The sequence below is a fragment of the Branchiostoma lanceolatum genome, chromosome 19 (genome assembly GCF_035083965.1).
Source record: "Branchiostoma lanceolatum isolate klBraLanc5 chromosome 19, klBraLanc5.hap2, whole genome shotgun sequence".
NCBI classification, from domain to species: domain Eukaryota; kingdom Metazoa; phylum Chordata; class Leptocardii; order Amphioxiformes; family Branchiostomatidae; genus Branchiostoma; species Branchiostoma lanceolatum.
Genome location: NC_089740.1, coordinates 12,158,775 through 12,182,833, shown reverse-complemented (window position 1 = coordinate 12,182,833; position 24,059 = coordinate 12,158,775). Strand labels below are relative to the sequence as shown.

The following is a 24,059-nucleotide window of genomic DNA, read 5'->3' as shown; positions in this document are numbered from 1 at the left end:
ATAGACAAACAATTGAGTTGTACAGTGGGAATGAAAAGAACAAGGATCGTGACCTTGAAAAGGAAGATGTAAAGAAAAACGACCCAGGTAAAGAAAGGGACACAACAAAGAAAAGAAATGTAAGACAAGAAGGTCACGGAAAGGTCTTTACTTAAGATTTAAACAAATGCTAAGGAGGAAATGTCTATAGCTTCATTGGTTTCGTTACTAAGAAATGGTAGCCGTCATGATTTGCATTTGGAATATAATGTAGCTAACAGGCGCTTGTGAAAGTATGAACGGGTTGCGCTTACATTTGTAGTGCATTGCATGGTAGTGATGTATTTATCTAATTAGGGGGATATAGGAACAGGACCTAATGTTGTCATATGAAACAAACACGGAGAACCTGATTGTATAGCCTGGGTGCCATCCTATTAGGGGTTTGCTGATTTTTAAGGTCCGTGTTGATAAATTGAAAGAATTGAGTTCTACAAATCTGGGAATGAAATTAACGAGGAGTTTGACCTTGAAACAAAAGATGTAAGTAAAGACGATCCAAGGAAAGACAGGCGCACAACAAGAACAGGAATGTACGACAGAAAGGCGACGGATAGGACTTTAGATTTACACAAATGCTACGTTAAGGAGAAATGTATATGTAGCTTCATTGGTTTCGTTACTAAGAAATGGTAGCCGTCATGATTTAGCATTTGGAATATAACGTGGCTCACAGACACTTGTGAAAGTATGAACGGGTTGCGCTTGCATTTGTAGTGCATTGCATGGTAGTGATGTATTTACCTACTAATTTGAAAGGGGATATAGAAGTAAGACCTAATGTTGTCATATGAAACAAACACGGAGGACCTGATTGTATAGCCTGGGTGCCATCCAATTTCTACCGGGGCTCCTACATTCGCTACCCTATCATTTTAGGGTAGCGAATGTAGGAGCCCCGGTAAAAATAGGATGGCACCCAGGCTACTGATTGTAAGACTAGAAGAGCCCCGAGATACTTTTTAACTCTAATCGTCTAAGTCAATTAATGTTGAATCATGGATATATCACTCAGTAGCATGTTTAATCTTTTTGTGATCTGAATTTAACTTCATCTAAGTCAATAAAGACATCAATATCCAAGTTAAGTACGTATTTTCTTGTCATTCCACATCGCGATCCGATTTCATTGTTTATGAAATAGAGATAGGTTAAAGATATTGACACACTCTGTCCTTGGTGCTGAACGACTCACCAGCAGCAGCATTTCTTGCTTATTATTTGTACTTATGCTAAAACTTACAAACCTTTTCCCTTGCCACCAAGCCACTGTTGTGGTGTGGGAATGAGTACGCTAATGAACTGGGCATCTCAGAAATTGAGGCACCAGCAAACGGGAAATTCGTCTCGCCATTCCTGCGATGAGTTCTTATCAAAGACTGTACATAACGCTCTACCCCTTCCTTTCTGCGATGTCCATATTAGGAAGTGGTATAATCACATTATGCTTAGGCTTTACACAACAAGGAGATCTCAGATATGCGTGTGCGTATCTTGAAAGTGTTGTTGTATTCGGTTGTTACACATAGCGACTGAACACCGTTCCAGAACAGTCCGAGACAATGGAACAGAACAAGTGTTTCACGTTTTACCTTGAATTGGATATTTGTGACGTTGCGCATTTTGCCGTATGGTTTGACGTCACCACGTATAGTCTTTGACTAATCTCTAAGCAGATGTTGGGTACAGCCTGTGTCGCACGTGTTTCTGAAGCACTTCGCACGTCTTTGTAGTGGTCCACGGTTTTCGCTCTTCGCCTCCAATTAACAAGTAAACTGCTTCACTGAAACTGTTCGATAGAAACGACTGGTTTATTCTAACATAATGTATCGCAATCATAGATGAATCACAGTATATGTATGTTTAGATAGATAGATACAATGGGTTATGTACATTCATGTTTAGAAACAATAATAGATTTTATCCAGTTAATGAAGAGTTTCTTCCAAGGACATAAAAGTTATCACGCTGTACATGTACCAGACTGTGAGAAAAAAAAGGTTCGTTAACATAGACCTACATACAGTAATCCTGACCGTTACGTATGTGCTTACTTAACACATAATAATAACCATGCTTAACACTGAAGACATGATGCATTTCAACACTCCTTTCTTTCTATAAGAAATTCTCATGATTTTAAGGGGGACTCAACAACAGAAGCAGCTTCAATTTTCTTTTTTTTTTTAAACAATTTTTTAATACAAAATCAATGAAATTTGTAACATTTCATCACAGATTAACAAGAAGATGATTTCTGAACATCACCCATTTTTCTGAGGGCACTTGTTTCAAATCTTAAGTATGGATTTCAATGGGAGGTCAAAGTCAATGTTCGATCCCAATGAAATTGAAAATGACGTTTCAAAGGCCATAAGTTGGCAATCAAGTATCCAGAAACACATTGCAAAAGTTATTTCAGATATTAAACCAAGATGTCTTAACATTGTTCTCGATGAAGACAGGCCAAATATAATATGTTGCACTGGATGTAATTTATCTGGAGAGTATTCGGGGGGGGGGGGGGGGGGGTCAGAATATTTCTTCTGTATAATGCAAATTAACGAAGTCCCTCAAAAGCAACTGACATATTTCAGGTCACGGTGAGTAGCAAACTTTTACCTTATATAGCCTGTTTTGCTGATCTTTGACAACTAATGCTTACTGGACTAACTTTACATATACATATACTTGAAGGATGTAAAAGTACAAGTGATCTAAGCATCGACCTCATAGACAAGACAAATGTACACTTTCAAGTCAAAATACGTTAGACCAAAACGACCCAACTCTCCAATCTAATGAAATATATGATATTACATAATACATGCAGTAGGTTACGATATTCATCAATAATCATATGTATAAAAGTAATCATTCCCTATACAGTTATTCCATTATCACATATAGTGACAGAATATCAATGTTTATAAATCAATTTAGTTACTGACAGCCAATAATACTTCTCTTAACAAACATCATTATCCAACATTTTACGATCATTATAATATGGTTACATGTCAATGACTGAGCGTACACATACATGTTGAAAGACTATAAATACAATACACCGACGAAGGTTAGACATCCAGGAACCTACTACAATGTACAAAATAAGTCAGGTGCTTTAGTCAGCATCCACAGTTTGTCATCAGTGACAGTTAATGTATGAGTGTAATGTATAGGTACAGTTGTACTGTAGTTACATAGAGCTGATGACTCCCCACAGTCACATCGACCCTCTCACACGACTGTTTCGGGTGCCTGCAGTTCTCCAAGCAGCCAGTAGGTGGTCATGGGTAGCTCCCGGCCCTGTATGGGCAATCAAACACATGTGGATATATTAGAATTAAAGAGCATAGCTGCTTTCAAATTGTTGACATCATCTTTGAAAAAGTATTTAGTCTTAAATGTCCTGTTTTAATTACGTCCATCCTCAATAATCTCTGAGATGTCTTAAGTACAATATGGATACACTGCATGAGCCGCATGGGGAAAATCTGGACTCGGACTAATTCTATTTCCTGTCATCATTCTGGGACCTTTTTGGCACCTCTGATCCTGTACTTCCTGTTAGTGTTCCCGACGTGCCTATCATTCAAATGTCAATTGAACAAAGTTAACAGACACACCAAATGATTACAATACCTCCATTTTAAATGAGGTAATAAGAGAGTTCTATTTGGCCACTTGACCTTGAAGGGTCATGTGTGGACCTTGACTCTGTGTATCTCACCTTGACAATAATCTCTCCTCTCTCTTGTAGAATGAAACTGGTGAAATACTCCAGTTCCCGTTTGGTTTCAGGTGATACGTGAATCTTCATGGCTGGAAATACAGTGAACCATAATGATTCTTGTATCATACGTATCATATGATATAACAATATGCGGAAGTAATAATACTGTCGCCTCCTACCTACATGTAAAAGACTGAATAGTTCATAAGAGACAGCTAAGTGCATGTACATGTTTACATGAAAACTTCTCCCTGCGTTTGCACGTTAGAATTAAAGTACATGTATACTACTGTTTTTAGGGTCTGCTTAAAATGCTTCTATAGTTTGTACTTTGTGTTTACTGGTAGTGATGGTTTGACTGTTGCAATCAGTGCGATTTGTTGATTTCTTACCCTCTCCGTTTGACTCCATCCTTGAGGCGATATTGACAGTGTCTCCAAACAGGCAGTATCGTGGCATCTTCAGTCCCACAACCCCAGCCGCACAAGGACCTTTGGACAAAAACATGCTTCTTTAACACTTTCTAGGCTTTCAGAAAGAAATGAAGAAAATGAGTACACTTGGCGCGTTCCTGCAAAATCAACCATAAAAAACAACGAAGTTGTGAAAATATAGCATCTTTTTTGATACTGGTTTGAATAGAGGAATTGATAGAATAGATGCTTTTAGTGCCACGTACCTAAACGTAACATCAGGTACAGGTACGGGTACCGGTACAAAGGTTTAGGTACAGGTCCGGACCTGTACCTGTACCTAAACAATTTGAAAAAGCAACATGTGTTCTTCTGAACTTCTTCACTACTGACAGAAACAAAAATAAACTGTTTTCAATTTGTGAGTATCTTTATCTAAAGACCATAACTAGGTTTCCTACTGCCAAACTCCCTTGGCCTTGCTATCAAAACTCCCGGCCTGCCTGAATGATCTGTTGCATATTAATTACATTGTACGCTGTTTCAAGGTATCACTTTGGTCACGTTTGGTGTTGCATATGAGATCAGGAGATCAGTCACAAAATAAGCACATACTTGGTGTAGATTTATATCGGTACAGTACCGGTACTTCATGATCCGGTATTTTGGACCTGTACCTAATCAATTTTCACGGTACAGTACCGGTCCGCAGTACCGGTCCGCAGCACTTGATGCTTTGAATACATTCCTACGCTTGTCTCTTGTACAACACTCACCAGTGTGTAGTCCTATTCTGATCTTAAGTTTCTGGTCTGGCCGGTTCCTGATCTTCATGGTGTCTTGAACTGCTTGTCTCAAGGCCAATGAAACGCCTGCTATTTGTCGCGCATGCTCATTGCCGTTTCTCTTCGGGAGACCCGACACCAGCATGTAGGCATCTCCGATGGTTTCAACCTGAAGGTAAAGATTGATACCACTCTGTAGAACCAGTAGCAACCAACAGGGGGCAGTGCTAAACCAACTTTTTTTTAATCAAGCACTTGCAGTTTCTTCTGTGAAGATTATACGGATAGAATATTATCCCATTTACAGTGTTACACTTTACCAGTTGCATTTGTCATTATAGGAGATGAAACACGAGTAAAACAGAGTAAAACGTTATAGAACAGTCTAATACGATTCAAGTGGGGTTTCAAAAAGTCATGTCTGTATGTCCATCCTACCTTATAGACATCGTATCTACTGATGATCTTGTCCCACAACGTGTACAAGTCGTTCAGAAGATCCACGACCTAGGAAACAGCCAGAGAGTACGTTTCATTAGAACAAGTCAAAGAGATTTGCACACGAACCAAAGTTGAATGTAAACATCGTTGAAGAGATTCATCAGTCACGTGTAGTAACAGTTACAAGAATATTCATCAATCAGTGACTTATAAAAGGAATCTCGTATCTCGTTACCTTTTATAAGTCATGATTGATGAATATTCTTGTGACTGAATGTAGACAATATCTGATCATTGATTAACAGTACAAGGGAAGGTTGCATCACCATCATAAGCTTAAAGATATAACCATCGGATGTAACGAGAAGAGCAAAGCTTGTACCTCGACGGGTTTCATGGACTCCACCAGGCCAGTAAAACCGACGATGTCGCTGAAGTAGATGGTGACTCTGTCGTATGTTTCCGCCTCAACTGATCGGCCTTGTCGCAGATTCTCGGCCACTGCCCTGATAAACAATAATCAAGATTGCAAACTTAAAAATGTAACCTCCATTAACATCATGGGTTACATAAATCCGCCACTTTGAAAAACAGTGGATTTGAGACATCTCTAGTGCAGCACCCCTGGGTATGCACAGTTTAGATACTAGTGCATTATATACTGTGGGACATTGGGTTTGAGATCTGTTTGGACGTATCTTTTCAGGGTGGCGGAATTATGTACCCTGGTGGAATGATGTTAGTAGATGTTATGCCTCATTAAATTTAAAGGACAGGCAAGACAATTTGGTCCTTGAAACTCAAAATCCTTGTGATCTTACATATTCCTTTTTTTGTGTTAACCCATACGTTCTCAACCTAGCAGAAATGCATGATAAACGTTAACTTTGTACATGAGGTAAAATGATTTGGCTTTGTCACTAGAACCACTTTTCCGTCATCAAGTATTTGACCAAAAGGCTCATTTTAGTACAAAGTCATGTAACGGGAGGTGCCCTAAGATGTCGCGCTACCATCATTATTGCCAAAATACTATTATTCCACGAAACAAGAAATGAATATGTACACATATGTTTTAAATGAAAATGACAGCTATGTGCATGAACGTGATTTATCAACTTTCCTTATCAGCGTAGTCAGTGATCACAAACACGTCGTGCTTATGCAAAATAAGATCAGTAAAAAATCCGTAACATGTTAGGGCGCGTGACATCTTAGGGCACCCCCCGTTATGACTTGAAATGTGATCATCAGGAAAACTTTCCTTATAAACGTAGTCAGTGGTCACAAACACGTCGTGCTTATGCAAAATAAGATCAGTAAAAAATCCGTGCCATGTTAGGGCACCCCCCGTTATGACTTGAAATGTGATCATCGGGAAAACCCACTGTGGCAGCATCTGGTAGAGAAGCTCGTCTGATTTCTTTTTCTCCACGGCCAGCTCCTCCGTGCGCTCCTGCACCATCTCCTCCAGGTTACTGGCGTACTGCTCCAGGCGGGACAGCAGGGTGTCCATCAGGTTACGGCCCCTGGAGACAATTTAAAAAAAGTTAAGTCCTTCCCGCACCGAAGGTGCATAAGGCGGCGCCCTCCACAGCTCTTGGGCCACACATCTTTGTGCAAGTCACTACAGCAGGGGGCTAGTCCACTGGTAGTGGTGTGTGTTTAACTGCGATTTAACGTTTAGAGAAAAGTAGTAGAAATTATTTTTTTCTAAACGTTAAATCGCGGTCGCTTTCAATCACTTCCAAAGTGCCAAAATTGTCAATCTGAAAAACATCTTTGGAAAGCTGATACCCTTCACCATCTGACTGGCGAGTTTGTTTTGTCAGATGTAGTCGTTAACGCAAGTTAGAAGGGATTTGTCGGGAAATGGCTGATACGAATCTGAGTTTCAATGCGATTCACGTGGTTTGATTGGTCGGGGTGAAGCCTCACCTGTCGATTTGCCTCATCTGCGTCCGTATCGACCCGAACTCCGGTCTGAGGTTCGGGTCCTCCTCCCAACACTGCTGCATGAGTGTCTGCAGGGGCTTACTGTACCGGGCGTCGTCTATGGCAGGGACGTCGGGCCGACACAGCTTACCGCCATGTTGAGATCCCAACTGGACTTTCTCGACAATGTCTATGTAAAAACAATGGAGAGACTTTATTGTGCGTTCAAAGGCAATTGATTCCGCATAATGATAAGACTATGTGTCTTACATCTTTAGCACGTACCTTCAATGTGCTGGTGTTTAAGTCAAGGTCAAGATTGCTAGTTCAAAGGCAATTAATTCCGCATGATAATCAGATTATGTGCCTTTCATCTTTAATACGCATACCTTCAATGTTCTGACAATAATACTGGTGTTAAAGTCAAGGTCAAGATTGCTAGTTCACACTTGCCTTGAGCGCTTGCGTTTGGATCATCAGCCATGTAGAAAGGCCCCTGACGTTGCACAATTTCCTGCATGATGATGCCGAAGCCGTAGACGTCAGCTTTATGAACGGCGTGGACGGTCAGCTCACAGCCGCGCAACAGTTCCGGGGCTGTCCACAGTCTCTCTGAGGATAAGCATGTTATTTAGTATATTCATCAGCATATATATTGACATGCGGAAGCCGGTATCGCCTCCCGTCCTGGATCAGAGAAGGTATCGACATCCGGCCACCATTTTTCCAGAAAGATACCTTCGGATTGTACATGATTTTAAAAATCCGTAGAGCAATCACTAAGGTTAGAATTAGTAGTCATAAGGCCACACCAATTTAATTTGTTGGTTGTCGGATTTTTTTAAGAAAAAAACCCGAAGCGACAGGGCGAAAAAAAAAAATTCACAAAAAGTATTGGGTCAAGATAGAGGCTTACATAAGACAAAGAATGACAGTACTATGCATGTTTTCAGTCTTCCATGGCACATTTATGCAATGAAAGAAAAAGTGCATGCTTTGGTAAATTGCAAACTAGTCAGCAAAGACTAACTTCGGTAGCAGCTCTCCCCCTGAGGAGGTTTGTTGGGCGGTGCTCTGAATGTGGGGAGTCCGAAGTCTGTCAGCTTCACCACGAACCGGCTGTCAACGACGCAGTTGGACGACTTGAGGTTGCCATGGTAATGCACCTCGCTAGATTGTAGGTACACCATACCCTGGGGACAGTAGTGGGTCAAACAGAAGGGTTACACTTTCAAATATAACTACATATGTGGGACCACAGTGTTGCCGAAACGCCACCACGCGGCAAGAAGTAGCATTACACCCTGCTGGCATGTTGTCGAAACGTTATCCAGATCAAAATATAATATTCTAGCATGTGTTTTAGAAACCCTATTTTCGACATACAGCTACAGCCGTCGAAATGATGTGCACATGATTGCACTGTGTAGATATCACAAAAATCAGTAGCAGTTCATGTATCTTTGAGTTGAAAAACAACTGAGTTGTTACGCTGTCAAGCAATCTATTAACATCTACTAACATTATTCCACCAGGATATATAATTCCGCCACCCTGAAATATACGTGAAAACAAATCTCCAAATCTCCAACCTACCGTCCCCCAGTATAATGCACTCCTGTATGTCTAAACTGTGCATACATGAAGGGTACTGCACTAGAGATCTCTCAAACCCACTGTTGTTCAAAGTGACGGATTTATGTGAACCAGCGGATTAATGTAAATGGAGGTTAGTTCTCACCTTGACGATGTCGTGCATCAGGGAACACTGGAACTCTATATCCAGGTGGATCTCCTCGTTCTCCAAGGTGTCCTGGGAAACACAACACGGGACAGGTGTATCTTTATTCATCTAAGTAGAGCCAGTATCTGTATCTGTATCTGTATAGCCGACATAACCGTCCTTCGCGTAACACACGTTACATACCAGTAGGTACCCTTTTGACTAATGAGGCTGTTTATTTATTTGTTCGGCTATGTACAATGTACACCAGCCAAGGCAGCCCAGCTAGCTATTGCTATTACAAAGGGTCAGCCAGTGGTGACATTTAACGTACTTGAGACACCTCCTAAATCACGGGACCCCATTTCACGTCCCTTCCGAAAGACGAATGCAGCGCAAACCAGGATGCCATTCCCTGGATTGGAACCTGGGTCTTCCAGTTACTTGAACTAATGGGAGCCAGGAGCCCAACTGTGAAGCTGCTACCGGTTGAGCTATAGGGTCCACAGAAGTGAGCATAACCATCAACAACGTGATCATATGTCGTGGATTTACTTGGTATGTTTGAAGGACAACACGTTTAGACGACACGTCAAGCAAATTCAACTCATGACAGCCCTAAACAACAACAACTGTAATTATGATAAGGCAATACAGCATCACTATCATCGGCCTCAGGTTCTATTTCAAAGATGACATTAAGTAATCTGTTAAGACTACACCCGTGGGATTTTAAAAGACTGACCTGTAAACTGCCTCTGGGACAGTACTCTGTCAGGATGAAGACACGAGGCGACTTGAAGCACACTCCAACAAACCTCACCACGTGATCGTGGCCCAGGTCACGCATCTACGGAGAAAACAAAATAATATCACACATTTTTGTCACATAGAGAACAGATTTTAGTCCCATAGCCTTTTTGAAGCGAAGTCCTGCTCTGGGCACCAACTCATGGGCACTCCTGTGTCGGGCGACCCCGACGGACCTACATAGACCAACTTGCAGGGGATGTAGGGGTGAGGTCTGAAGATCTAGACCAACTTATGGCGGACCGTGACGCCTGGAGGGAGAGAGCAGTCCTAGTCCGGGCAAGCTGCCCGATATGATGATGATGATGAGGCTGTAGGGAAGTGTGTTTCAATGAAAAATATTCTGTCTAATGACCCTTGCTTACACACAATGTCCCTCATATTTCCTGAATGTAACGTTACACTAAATTTAATAGTGAAAAACTCACCCTCTTCAGTTCCAGGAGAACAGCATCTGTCATGGTGATGGAGGACTTCTCGCAATCAGAATCCTTGATCACCACCCGTTTGCCCTGGGAAGAGACAGTATTAAAAATGCGGATGTTTTAGCATTCTATAGCATCTTAATGTTGTAATCCTGGTTTTATACGAATTCAAGCCTACAGTTTTACACCCATCCACAATGATGGTGTCGTTGAAATACAGAATAATGAATGAAGACCTTTTTTCCACATTTCTGCCACACTTGGCTAAGTACAGATCACAACAAAACAAATGAACAAGTACAGTTCATGGATACAAAAAGAATATGACTATCTTTAGATAAGTTCTACTTTTCCTCGCTTTTCGGTTATAGTAGATATAAAAGAACAGACATGTTTTTCAATGGGAGGTTTGTCTAGTCGCATTAGGAATATGAATTTTTGTACAGTACTTAAATGTGTGAAGTAGGGAAATGGGTTTTGTACAAGCTTATACAATTCATTTCTTTCTTGGGTATATAATCTGCATTCACACACACGATAATACACACGCATCCTCACCTTGTAGATGCCAGTTGTGGCAAACACTTGCACAGCGCCTAGAGTAAGCCGCGAGTGCCATTTTTGCTGTAGAGAAAGACACCACTTGTTTCATATTGTACGCCTTGCGTCCAAATATCAATGGAGCAAAATGCTTCTTATTAACTCATTGTAAGAACTTTAGCATCAACGGAAGATCGTTAAGAGATCGCGGTAAGACCTTGGAGATTATTAAGCCTTACGAGCAAGATCAGCTAGACATTTGTCAATTGCGTCTGCACAATCTCCACCAAAAAGTTCCACTTTGGGTTCGCCCTTAGTAATAGCCTCCGGCTAGTTGGGCAACCCTGGCATTTACATGCCGAATCAATAAATAAAATAAAGATAAAAAGTTTCATTAATGCGTTAGATTTTGGCAACGCATCAGGGGCGGGCCTTTCTCAATCATGGTTGATATGCATAAAAACCAACCATGTCTGCAGGGTCTGCCGGCGCAACCTGCATACGGTACACGCTTCCTTCCACGGCCCTGCCTTCGTCCATCTGGATATCTTCCCACTGCACCAGCTTTTCCTGCTCGGACCTCAGGGCAACGGCGAGGTCGTTCTTCCTGATTGGTGCAAAATGATTAGGTTAGAATCTAATGTGACTCGCAAAGAATGATGGGTAATCTAGTGGACTTGTGTCGACAGTTTATCTTTCATTATTCTCCATCCATGAACCGTCGAGAGGAAGAAAGGAAGAAAAACAAAAGAAAGAAAGAAGGAAGGAAGGAATGAAGCAAGGAAGGAAGGAAGGAGGAAAGATTCAATATTTCATTGATTCAATGATTCAAGACAGAATAGGTACCTTTTGTAGAAGTAGATGATGACCGAAGATGCGATAACAATAACGCCGATGACCACAGACAGGATGATAACTGTCGAGGGGATGACTTCTGGATCTGCTCAAGAGAAATAGAAATGTCCAGTGCATTAGATTTTCTAAAGAAATTTTACACAAAAAAAAGGATTAGGATTCTTGAATGGCTAATTAGGTGCCACATGAAACACAGCTGTACCTGGTTTTGATTGCCCGTCACATTGACACTGCTGTCCTTGTTACTGAATAACATTCACACTGACACTGCTGTCCTTGGTGCTGATTAACCTTCGCACTGACACGGCTGTCCCTGGTGCTTATTAGCCTTCACACCAACACTGCTATCCCTGGTGCTTATTAGCCTTCATACCAACACTTCTGTCCCTGGTACTGAATAACTTTCACACTAACACTTCTGTCCCTGGTGCTGAATAACTTTCACACGAGCACAGCTATCCTTTGTGCTGAATAACTTTCACACTGCTGTCCCTGGTGCTGAATAACTTTCACACGAGCACAGCTATCCTTTGTGCTGAATAACTTTCACACTGCTGTCCCTGGTGCTGAATTACCTTCACACTGACACAACTGTTCTGGGTGCCGAATTCACATCTACTCTGACACTGCAAATTTAGCTTTGTCATGCAATTCTAGAAGGTCTAGAATGATACCCACGCTATCACAGACGTGCATGTATCCAGAACTACACTTAAGTAAATTAAACTAAAGGGAGAATACGTTGATGAATGTTAGACATCCAGGTAATAAGATACTGTCATCAATCCAATACATGCCTACAATCAGTCACTGACGAAAGACAGCGGATGCTGTCTGAAACGTCTGACTGTTTCAAAATTTTATCCAGCTGCTTGAGTAACTATTTTTGGCGTAAAGGGAGAATATTTAGTTTGCCAGCTAATTCTGCCTCCTACATATCTAAACACACCCCACCTGGACAGTTCTCGTCCCACACGCACTCCTCAGGTTCCCTCATGGGCTCGCTGCTCACCCAGTCAATCGTTTGTAACTCTGTAAAGTTCTGAGAGCTGCCATTGTATGACAGAGCCGCCTGAAAGACACACAACAGACAAAAATTTCATGGTAAAAGTCTTCATGCATTGTTTGAATAAACTTATCACGTATCAGCCATACGGTGATTTACACCATTCACCCGGACGGAAGACCTGGCGCATCCCCGTCTTGCATATAGTATTTTATAGAATGCCTTTGTTGTCAAGCACGAACGTACCACGAAACTTTCGCTTGAACGGTTCAGATCCAAGACGATGAAGTCAAAGACACGATCTCCATTCTTGACGACGACCTCCTCTCCGTCTGCGCCTGTGTCGATACAAAAGCGTATATATATATACGAGAGAGATGCACATATTTCTTTGTACATTCACGTAAGGGCCCTGTCACACTTGTGCGTATATTGAAGTGCGCGTGAGTTGCGCATCAACATTTTTGTTGGTTTAAGTAAAGTTTGCGGGGACAAAGTTGTTTTATACTTTGACCCACCATTCTGCAGCCAAGTGATCGAACCTAAGAAATAACTTCTTCGGCTGCAAACTTAACCTAAACCAGAAACATGTTAATACGCAACTCATGCGGACTTGTATATACGCACAAGTGTGACAGGGGCTTAAGTTTTCTCAAGTTCATTCTAATGTGAGGTTAGTTGGCACCGCATGCATTCTGACCGCAACGCTCCCTAGCGAGTCAAAGTAGCAGCATTCATTTCGCCCTGACGAAGTCAACTGCTTGTGCTCAAAGAACTCGGCCAAGGTATGATAGGTTCCTTACCGGTGAAGGAAAGGTTGCGCATTCTCAGAGCCATCTCTGTGCCGTTGCTGTAGTTATAGCCGGGCGTGCGGTTCAAGGCGGTTGCGTACAGCATCACGTCGTTGTAGTAAGACTCCACAAACGGGTTTGCCTGGAGAAAATATCAACAACATTCACTAACACGGCTTTACAACGTTGAAGTTTTGTCGTCACATTGCCGCAAAAAATGATCAGACAGATTAAAAAGATCACGAATAGTTTCATCATATTGGCAGGTTCTGGAAAACAAGGCTCTTTTAACACAACCTAGCAGACTTTTATGCGCAATCAGTTTTCAGGCAAGTTTGACATCTTGCGGAAACGTTTGCTATGCACATGAAGGTCATTTTCATTGCGTTATAAGAACATTATCAGACTCTGATGACGTCACTTACCAACGTTTCTTGTGAGTCGAAGCCGAAGTTCTGGTCCCCTATTTTTCGGACTTGTTCGGAGAAGTTCCTGAAGGTGGCTGTGTTTGGCCGGGGGACGGTGATAATGAAGGCGGCGCGGAAGGCGTCTAAGACGTCCTGTTGCTCCTGCAGGTTGTCTTCTGATCCGACCCAAGTCTCCCGCTGGAGGTAGGCGTGGTCGAACATGTCCAAGATGAGGAAGACGTAGTCTCCATTGGTCATGCCCATCTGGCCGGCTACCTTCATCAGTCGCCACACATAGGGGGCGCTGGCGCACGTGATGATCACTGGTGGGGTACAGAAGAAGAACTTTATTGCGCGATAATTGTAACGAGTACAATGTATGGCAATTTGTAGATACATAAAAATCGACTATTTCTAATATTTAACAATTACAAAGAACTTATCTATAACATGAATATCAATCGATCTAATAATGTGTATTCTAACGGCTAAAACAGTATACAATGTAATGATGACGATGATAGTATTCTGTGTAGTATATGATGATAGTATTCAATGTAGATGTAGATGTAGATGTGTCAGGAATGTAAAACAATGTCTCGTTTTTACAGAAGAACAGTTAAGTTCAGTTAAGTTAAAATCCTTTCCACGCCTTTCAGTGTATAGAGCAGGACAAGCACTACAGCATGGGCTAGTCCACTGGTAGTACCGATGAACAGGGGTGTCTAAGTATTCATACGAATTTTACGGAATTCATACGAATTTTACGGAATTCATACGAGTTTTACGGAATCCATACGATCCTTACTAATAGTAAGACTCGTATGAATTCCGTAAAATCGTATGCATTCCGTAAAATTCGTATGTATTCTGTAAAACTCGTATGGATTCCTCAAAATTCGTATGTATTTTGTAAAACTCCTGTGTATTCCGTAAAACTCGTATGCCGTCAAATTCGAATGAATACCTGATGAACATACGAAAATGTTAAATGTGACAATAGTCCTAATATGATGTGTAGATTGATTGATTAAATTTTTTTTCACTAGTACAACGCCTTTGATTACTTGAATAATAAACTGATAAATGCGTTCATCTAATACAAACGTACGCTCGTATGTGTATGCAACTTGGATCATGTCACTGTTTTCCATACAATATGGTAATGTGTTGAATACATCCACCTTTAACAACTTACAAACATATTGATATGTAAGCACCATTGCGTAATGACAGAAAAAATCACTGTGTCGACCTTTAACCCCTTAAGTGTTGCATTAACGCAAGTCACACATAAGGTCTCCTTTGTACAAAGGGCAGTGGTGACGTCAGAGGGACACACCTCCTGTCAAAGGTTGCATTTTATCTTTATAACGTTAATTTTTTACTCGGGTAAAAGTAAAGGAGAGGGGTTTGTTTATCAATCATGTGGATAAACATTGCACTATTTGGGTTTCTGGTGCACCTATGTTGTCGTATGAATATTTTAAAGAAGAAGGAGAAATGATGATCAGAAATGGCAACGCCTTCGGACTTATGGCAATGTATGACAAAACAAAGCAGGCTGAGGCCATGGGATTTGGCGCGCGTTTATCCCAGATGTAAAAGATTATTGTCTGTAATGTTTCCCAATATGATATTTGGCGTATGAGTATTTAAGATAATGAAGACAAAAGAAATGGCACCACGTTTAAAGGATTTATTTCAGTGTATGATAAAACAAAGCAGGGCCATTGCATGTACATGTTCAGAACACGAGATATTAAAACTGGAAGTTCTGCTCCAGTACCATAGAAAGTTACCAGGGGGCCCGAAATCTAAAGTTTAGAGGTCTCACCAAGACTTGCTTACCGACTAAATATGAAAACAATCCATGCAGGCATTCTTCACACACACGCACACGCACACGCACACGCACACGCACACGCACACGCACACGCACACGCACACGCACACACACACACACACACACACACACACACACACACACACACACACACACACACACACACACACACACACGAACGCTACCCAAAACATAACCTTCTTGGCGAATGTGATAACGAGGAAGAAGACATGCAACACAGAAACCAGATGGTACCGCCCCGTGATGTCAGTTCTTTGACTTGACAGACATTTTTGGACCGGTCGGCCCTGACACGGGATTAGTGAAGAGTACTGAAACAACAAACACGTCAAAAAGGATCCCTGCACTCTGATAGGCTGTCAGTCAATGGGCTATATTTAACATTCTCACTAAAGAAGTCCTTTCTATTAAGACTACAAGTCGCAACTATCAGCCACAGCAAGTACATTTTATGGAGGACATCCTCTACAGACTCAAAATTTATTGCCAGAGGGCTAAATGATGGATACATTTTTTTCAAAATAGACACCTTGACCGTTTTAACAAGAATTGAAGCGACAAAATATGGTATTATATCCAACAAGTCTTTTATCCCTGTATTCAAGAAGTGCACAAAGTGACACCAGTATTGTTAGACTGGTATTATTTACCAAGTTGGTAACTACACTCATGGCTAACACATTGGTGTTACTTTTACAACAATCGAACTAGTTTCACTTATAAACCTATAGTTATGGCTACCTCACTAGTGTTACTTCTACAAGTACAATCAAGGTTACAACATGACATACTTTCCTATTTTGGTACTTTCTCGTCGTGTTGACCATCTCCGGGGGTAAAGAATTTGTCAAAATCCGGCGAAAATTAATGAGCGCGTCGATGTCATCCATGAAATTTACCTTCTGTGGCCTAATTATAAACTAAATCGACAACACAGTGTCCAAAATAGATAGTAACTTTCTGCACGTTGAATATCACCACATTCGACAGAAGGGATTGGCCCATGATAAACAAGTAAAACACACAAACAAACAAACAAACGACTAAGTAAACAATCGTCGTTTGACGTCCACACTTAGAATGTAAAATATTTCTGTCATGATCTGCAGAACGTGAAAACTGTTAAAGGGACAAGCTGTTAATCCATATAGATGTGCAACCAGGGCAGAGGTTCCTAAACACGGAAACTATCCCCGGACGTTGTAAATCGAAGTGAATGACGCTAAAACACAAACGCCGTCTGGACTTAAGTAGAAGCGAGTAAAACGTATTTTAGAGCTGCTAAATGGAACACCTGTTCCTCAATATGAAATATATCACCAGGAAGGAGGTTCCTAAACACGGAAACAATTAATATAACCCAGACAGGCTTCTAGGACTGTTATAAATCGAAGTGAGCGACGTTAAAACATCAACGGCGTCTGAGGGTAGGCGAAAGCGAGTAAAACATATTTGAGAATTGTTAAATGGGCCACCTGTTCCAACTTCAAACGTATATAACGTACAAAAGGTTACTAAACACGGAAATTATCAATATTCCGCAGACAGTTGTTATGTTATAAATCAAGGTGACGTTAAAGTAGCAGTAACTGAATTGGACAAGAAGAGAATAAAAGTCTGCTGCCTCCTGGTGACGCTTGAGGTGAACACGTACACGTGGGTTTGACAAATATTACCTGCTTGAAGTGGCTCACAAAGTTTGCCTTCTGTCATCGTGATATATGCGTGGTGTGTGCCAAAATTAAATTAGAATTGCTTCTCCTTACGCTGTGCGGGTTATTTCATCACCCTTCCACTCTTTTACCACATGTCTTTCGGTGGTTTCAAGCCTTGCCAATAGTTTTCATCTTGTGAAAACCCAACGACGAAACATTTCGAGAAAGTCGACACTATACCTATGCTCAACCTTGACCCTTGAGCCTATATTAGGGACATTTTGAGGAGGCTTTGTGATCTGGAGCACGTAGAAGTCGCTGTCGCTAGCAACTAGGAATGTTTCTAGCCCCTTGAAAGCAGGTGAATGCTGTAACATCAAGTGGAGCTACGTTGATGAAAGTTAGATATCCAGGTAGTAAAATACGCCAAAAATAGTTACTCAAGCAACTGGATAAGATTTTCAAAATCTTATCCAGTTGATTGGGTAACTATTTTTGGCAAGTGGAGCTAGCTTTCAGTGAGTAGTCTAGAATGTTGTAAATGGCATTTTTGTAACGTAAACAAACATTTCAATACTCATTTCAACAATCATTTGATGAAGCCAAAGAAGCCAACTTCATAATGCTCATGATGTTGAACATTGCTAATCAACATTGGATTCACAAGTTGCAAGAAGTGACCTTTTTATGAATCCTACACTGTGTATTTCGGGCACAAAAGATGGCATACACGAGCCGCCATTGACAAACTCACTCCTAGCTTTCCGGTATTCCTTTTTCCTGCATAATCACTAAAAATAACTTAATGACTATGCCCAATGTGTATATAATGAGAAAGAAAGTTTCTGCATTATTTAAAGATACCACGACACTAGTACTTCCCCTTACTACTAGTAAGTCATTGTGCAAAGTGTACTTGATGTACCATTATCAATAATTTCCAACCAAGGTTATGCCAGAACAGTAAAAAAAAAGTGACGTTATGGATGACACCCATGGAAATAGTACGGTTGGGGCAATGGGAGTGAAATGAAAGGAAAGTGATCTCGAACCAGTTTAGCTCAAATGAACTCAATGAACAGATGAGCTAATCTTCCACTGGTCGTGACAGAGAAGAGAGACGCTATGTACAGTATTTACAGGTTCATTGTACCGGGGAAATTCCCCTAGCTCTTTTCGACAAGCACAATGAACAGTGGACCAGGGCTTAACGTCCCGTCCCGACTGCGACCCTTTCCGGTAGCGTGCATGTCGGGTGAGCGACACAGTCGGGATCGAACCCGGGGCTTCTAGTTCCAGAGGCAAGATCGTTAACTACTGGACTACGCACGCTACCATTATACGGAGTCTGTAATATCATGGAAATAGTACGGTTGGGGCAATGAGAGTTTGTAATATCAGTAATATTCAACACTTGAAGTAGTCTTACCTCTAGCCTTTCCCTTAGCTTCAGTCATCGTGTTCCGAAGTTTTTCATCGAGGCGACTCAAACCTTCTTCACTTTCCAAATCAAAATCGACTTCTTGGAACTCACTGAAGACATTGGCTTGGACGTTTACTCCCTCTCTGACCCTCCACTCGTCATAGATTCCCCGGACGAGGAAGTAACATGTGTGGTTCCCTGGCCCGCCACCGTGGCTGGCCACAGAAAACGATCGTGTCCAGTTAAACTTGTCTAGAACGCGTAGGACGAACCTGCCGACCTCCCCCGACGACACAGACGTTCTTATACTAGTCTTGTAAGCGTCTTCTCGTCTGTTCTGCAGAGCCCAGGGTACGGCAACAGTCATAGACGGAATGTTCCAGTAGGAGGCTAACCGTACTATAGAAGCGGCGGGGAAGTCACAGCTTGGGCCCAGCAGTACGGAGGGTCTATTCCTGTCCTTGCTGCAGTGGTGTTGACCCTTCTGGTGTTCGTAGTACATTGCCATGGCGCCTACTTGCATGGAAAACGTCTCGCAGCGTAAGTTGCTGACAAAACGAGGGGCAAGCCGTAGAGATCCCAGCGAAGCTCGTTTGTTTACCACGTTCACTGCTAGCTGGATTGCCGGGGCCACCCTTGCCAGGGAGTACGGCAACCTAGGATCGTCCTCCAATAGGACACCGAGTACAACATCCACCTTTTTAGTCTCTACCACCAAGAACAACACTAACACAATACCAACCGCACACATGCCACGAAACGCCATCCTCGACTTAATCCTAACAGCGATTCTCCAAAAAACTTTGACCACTGCCTTCCCTACAAGATCACACTTCCTTCTGAGTGCCTCACACCGTGATAGTCATATTTTAAAGACAGCAGTAAACAGCCATCAATATACTACCTAGAAGAGACTTTTTAATTAAAAAAGGCAGAAACTAGAGGGCCTGGCATCACCACATCGTGCTCAAGTACCCGTTAGAGTGTTTTGAGTTGTTTTGTGAAGAGAAAGATATATGGTGTTATAACTGTTGTCCGCTGCCCCCCTAGACTGTGTAACTAGCTGAGATATTCCCAGATTTGAAGCACTCTTCTGGCTTTCGACGTTATTTTTATCCTTTTATAACTAGATTATTGTATGGGCAGTGGTATTTTGCAGAATCTCACGTTTTCTTCGAGTGGTTCTCCGAATCGGGCAGCCTGATACAACACTGAAAACCACCTACTGAAAGCAGGTATATATAAATCCGAAAGAATGTGGGCTGATATACTATGGGCATTGTTTTCTTCTGGAATTATACCCTGTTCTAGTATTTACTGACTGCCTGTACTCCCCAAAAGCCTGGATGCCATCCTCCGCTGGCTCAATCCTTTCGCTTGCTAACCACGAATTAGAAAGCGAAAAGATTGCGGGAGTGGTTACTACGGAGGACGACACCCAGGCTAACTCCCCGATACAGCACATCAGTAAAGTTAGTGCATACAAAGAAGTGCGAACCTGATCTTTATAGTTTAGCATACATGTACCTGAATTGGCAAAGATTTCACTAAACAAATAAACAACATCTTTATCTGAAAAAATAAACAACAATTTATGATAGTAACACAGCTCCCCCCGGCTCAACTTGATGCAAACCATCTTTTATTTATTAAACTTCACAGACTGAAATCTGAGAGGTGTTGGCAACAGGATCGATGCATCCTTTACAAGGCCAACACCTTGTACGTTTAAAATCGGAAGGATGGTATCATTTCCCAATTGCACAGTGGTTTTGGGCAAATAAAGAACGTGCAACATGTTTTGCATCATTTCTAGGAGCATGGGTGGTAACGGACATACACACTTTAATTCATCATGCAGGACCTAATAGAACTAGACAGGAAACAAGAATGAATAAAAGAAGGGGTGATAATAAGTAAATAACCGATCAGTGATAAATCACAAAACAATCCGTGGTTCGATTTATGGTGTACTTATAATGTACACATTTATCCAGTGCCTAGTCGAGAAGCGATTACCAACGATAGTGATAGAACAATGAATCCTGTTGCCGCAAAGCCAGGGAATCTAGAAGGTGGACTATATACAGAGGGTGGGTCAAAGTCCACCGACCAAGGTACTAAACGGTACATAATCTGCTACAAGAAATACACATGTTTTATGATATGATCCTGATTGAGGCAATGACGTCACTTCCCTTAAATAAAATAGAATTAGTAGGAATGATGTGGCTACTGTTGTGTGTGTGTATGTACGTACGTGCATATATCTGTGTGTCTGTCTGTCTGTCTGTCTGTCTTTATATACATAAATGTGTGTATGTACGCCTGTTTGTATCTATCTATGTGTCTGTGTGTTTGTGTGTCTGTATGTGCATGTGTGTGTGTGTGTGTGTCCCTCTCTACCTCTTTCTTTCCGAGTCTCCCTCAATGTGGTGTGTGTGTGTGTGTATTCGTGTGTATCTGCGTGAAGTGTGTGTGTGTGTGTGTCTGTGTGTGCGCGTGAGTGTGTGTGTATGTGTGTGTGCGTTTGTGTGTGTGTGTGCATGTGTATTTATGTGTGTGCGCGCGCGCGCGTGTGTGTGTGTGTGTAGTGTGTGTGTGTGCGTGCGTGTAGTGTAGTGTGCGTGTGTGTGCGTGTGCGTGTGCGTGTGCGTGTGCGTGTGCGTGTGTGTGTGTGTGTGTGTGTGTGTGTGTGTGTGTGTGTGTGTGTGTGTGTGTGTGAAAAGTCAAAAATGTACGTACCCCTTGAAAGTTCACTCATTCGTTTCAACTCATCAGCAAACAATTCGTCCACCTTCCTCACACCATCAGGGTTTGTCAGATCGTAATCATCTTGGTTGAACTCTCCGATGGACTCGAACGATAGGGCCTCCAAGCTCTGGTTCTCAGAGACCGCTTGTCCCCACTCCGACCAAATGCCTGACTGGACGAAGTAACACAGGTCGTCGTCGTTTTCCCCCTGGTGGTAGAACTGGAACCCTCGCGTCCAGTTATAACGGCTATATAACTGTAGCACTACCTGTCCAAGTTCGCCCGTGGTGGCCACCGTTCTGATGACCGTTTCATAATTTCCGTTGTCTCGAGGGTCGTTTTTACGTCCCAGGAGCCAAACGATCGAACAGGTCATGACAGGAACCTTCCAAAAGGCTGCGAGACGGATGACAGTCTGTGCCGGGAACTGCGAGGTAGGGCCCAGGAAAGCGTCCGGTTTGGACCCGCTGTTGTTGTAGTACATCCCCATAGCCACCTGCATGGCCGCATACTGTCCCAGGTCTTTTATTTTCTGGTACTGTACCACCAGTTGGTGCGGTCCGAGCCATCCTTCGCCGTTGACCCGGTCTACTGCGAGTTGTACGGCCGGAGCTACATAACCGTACGAATATGGTTGTGAGGAACCATCCTCAAGAATAACCCCAAGCCTAACTGTATCGCCCGTTGTCCCAATAATCAAAAGCAACAGTAATAGAACTGAGGTTAGACCCTCCATCGTCAAACACTCAAATTTACGACTACAAAAACCTGAACATCCGAAGGTTGGGTGGTCTCAGAGACTGATGCGCGTAAGAGAGCCAAACATAATGTATCAAACGGGACAAGCTGTGGAGGTATATATATACATGCCCGCTTGTTAATAGTTAACTCTCAAAATGGCTTGACTTTTAATTTGGTGATTATTTAACTTTTGTCTTGCGCAACTCCGTCATAAGTTCAGCTTTGTTTGCGTTATTAAACAAAAAAAGGGTCGAAAGAGGAAACGTGCAAATATACGATCCGAAACAAATTCGTTTAAAATGGTGTCGTAAAATTTATTTTTCTGCGTCAGCTGGCATTTTTCCTTGTGAGCATAGGTCTTTCCTAATAGTTGATGAATAACAAATACAAGTCACATGACAGGTTACGTGTGGCAAACCGCGGGGTAACATTTACCTTTCCGTTAACAATTCACCTATTGTAGAGTGCGGTATAGAGGAAGAGGGAGCGCAAATGTTCCAGGTACGGAAGACTCCAAACATAACAATTGAAGAGCTCTTTAAACACCCTATAACTCATATACACTACTATAGTCGTCTCCGGTTGCCGAGTGACTGTGTTTCAAATGTTCAACAAATCTTCTTAAAATGAGACCACGCAGACGACCGTTAGACCCTCGGAGGTTTTCTTCAGTTTATTGTTGCTAGGTTAATGTTTACGTATGAGAGAGCCAGCCACAATCCAGAACGCCCAAAAGTCATAAAAATGGCGTTTACATTTCTACTCTTTATTTAAGAGTTTTTTTCTATGGAATTAACCACAATCCTTATGTAAACGTTATACAGTTACATAGATGTTTGTATTTTTGTACACAAATTGATTGCTGGCTTAAAATACGCACATGCGCATGCGGTTCACAAATTACTTTAATTTAGAAATCACAATATACTAAAAGTACATTACGCATGTGTAGTGAATAGGACAAAACCGCCATATCCTTTTCTAAATTGACACACAAAAAAAGCCATCGTGCACTTTGAACCACCTTTGGCCAAAGATTGAAGGCAGTACAATGTATGTGGGCCGGTGTCCTGGAGTATTTCTGAGGACACATGATAACTCTCGGAACGTACAAACATTTCCAGTATTCTCTTGATCTTTTCATATGGGGGCCGACACACAGAAGACAATGTCCGTTGTGAGGTCTGGGATATCTCGAAATCTAGTCTAGCTGTCAGATTGGTAATACAAACGAAGCGCTTTCGTACTGAGATCTATTCTAGTATATTCTGTATTTGTAATTCCGTGTTATATTGTTGTTTTACTGGAAGGGAAGGCAACCTGTAAGGGGTTAAGCACCTGTTTTATTGCCCCTTCAAGTCAGATGTGGTAAATTCAAATAAAAGATTAGATGAATAAACACGCAAACTGCATTATTTGCTTTGCTGTCAGCTTTTTTACATTGCCAGTGTTCACTGTGATTAGTTATTAATAAGTACTGTTTTCTGGTTACACGTTCTCGGATGGCTACCGCCACGAGTACAGCTAAATTGTAGAGAACGCAAGACCCAAGAATTGTCCATCAAAAAAGGCAAAATGCTTAAACGCCAGCCAAAAAGATCGTCATTGAGGCTTTGTTTTTATGACCTCTTAACGTTCAAAGTCAAATCGGTGACTGCAATGACCGTGAGAAAGGCACACTCGCGAAAAGCTGTTCGTTAAAAGTTTTTC

The 24,059-nt window shown here is 41.9% G+C and overlaps 1 protein-coding gene across 2 annotated transcripts; it reads right to left on the bottom strand.

The window, feature by feature from the left end:
- Nucleotides 1–2,568: 2,568 nt before the first annotated feature.
- LOC136425523 (atrial natriuretic peptide receptor 1-like) lies at nt 2,569–22,540 on the bottom strand. Of its 2 annotated transcripts, none has more exons than XM_066414401.1 (21): nt 21,600–22,540; nt 13,928–14,232; nt 13,515–13,644; nt 12,958–13,049; nt 12,660–12,777; nt 11,697–11,790; nt 11,319–11,457; nt 10,869–10,934; nt 10,314–10,397; nt 9,821–9,925; nt 9,094–9,165; nt 8,383–8,545; nt 7,806–7,964; nt 7,356–7,542; nt 6,806–6,946; nt 5,800–5,923; nt 5,415–5,483; nt 4,968–5,145; nt 4,171–4,269; nt 3,776–3,867; nt 2,569–3,351 (listed from the first exon to the last, which is right to left on the bottom strand). In XM_066414401.1, exons 1-21 carry the CDS (start codon nt 22,342–22,344, stop codon nt 3,283–3,285), a joined length of 3,231 nt encoding a protein of 1,076 aa, XP_066270498.1. In that variant the 5' UTR covers nt 22,345–22,540; the 3' UTR covers nt 2,569–3,282. The 2 variants fall into 2 exon arrangements, with proteins under 2 accessions (XP_066270498.1, XP_066270497.1); XM_066414400.1 differs by lacking the exon at nt 21,600–22,540 and adding an exon at nt 18,861–19,707.
- Nucleotides 22,541–24,059: the final 1,519 nt, after the last annotated feature.

Bases quoted from the DNA above. Each gene is read 5' to 3' on its own strand.
- LOC136425523 (XM_066414400.1), bottom strand. From the start codon at position 19,620: ATGGCGTTTCGTGGCATGTGTGCGGTTGGTATTGTGTTAGTGTTGTTC. The intron at 11,791-12,659 runs GTGGGGTGTGTT...TCTCTTGAGCAG, and splicing joins GTGGGACGAGAACTGTCCAG to ATCCAGAAGTCATCCCCTCG. The intron at 4,270-4,967 runs GTGAGTGTTGTA...TTTTGTCCAAAG, and splicing joins CAGAATAGGACTACACACTG to GTCCTTGTGCGGCTGGGGTT.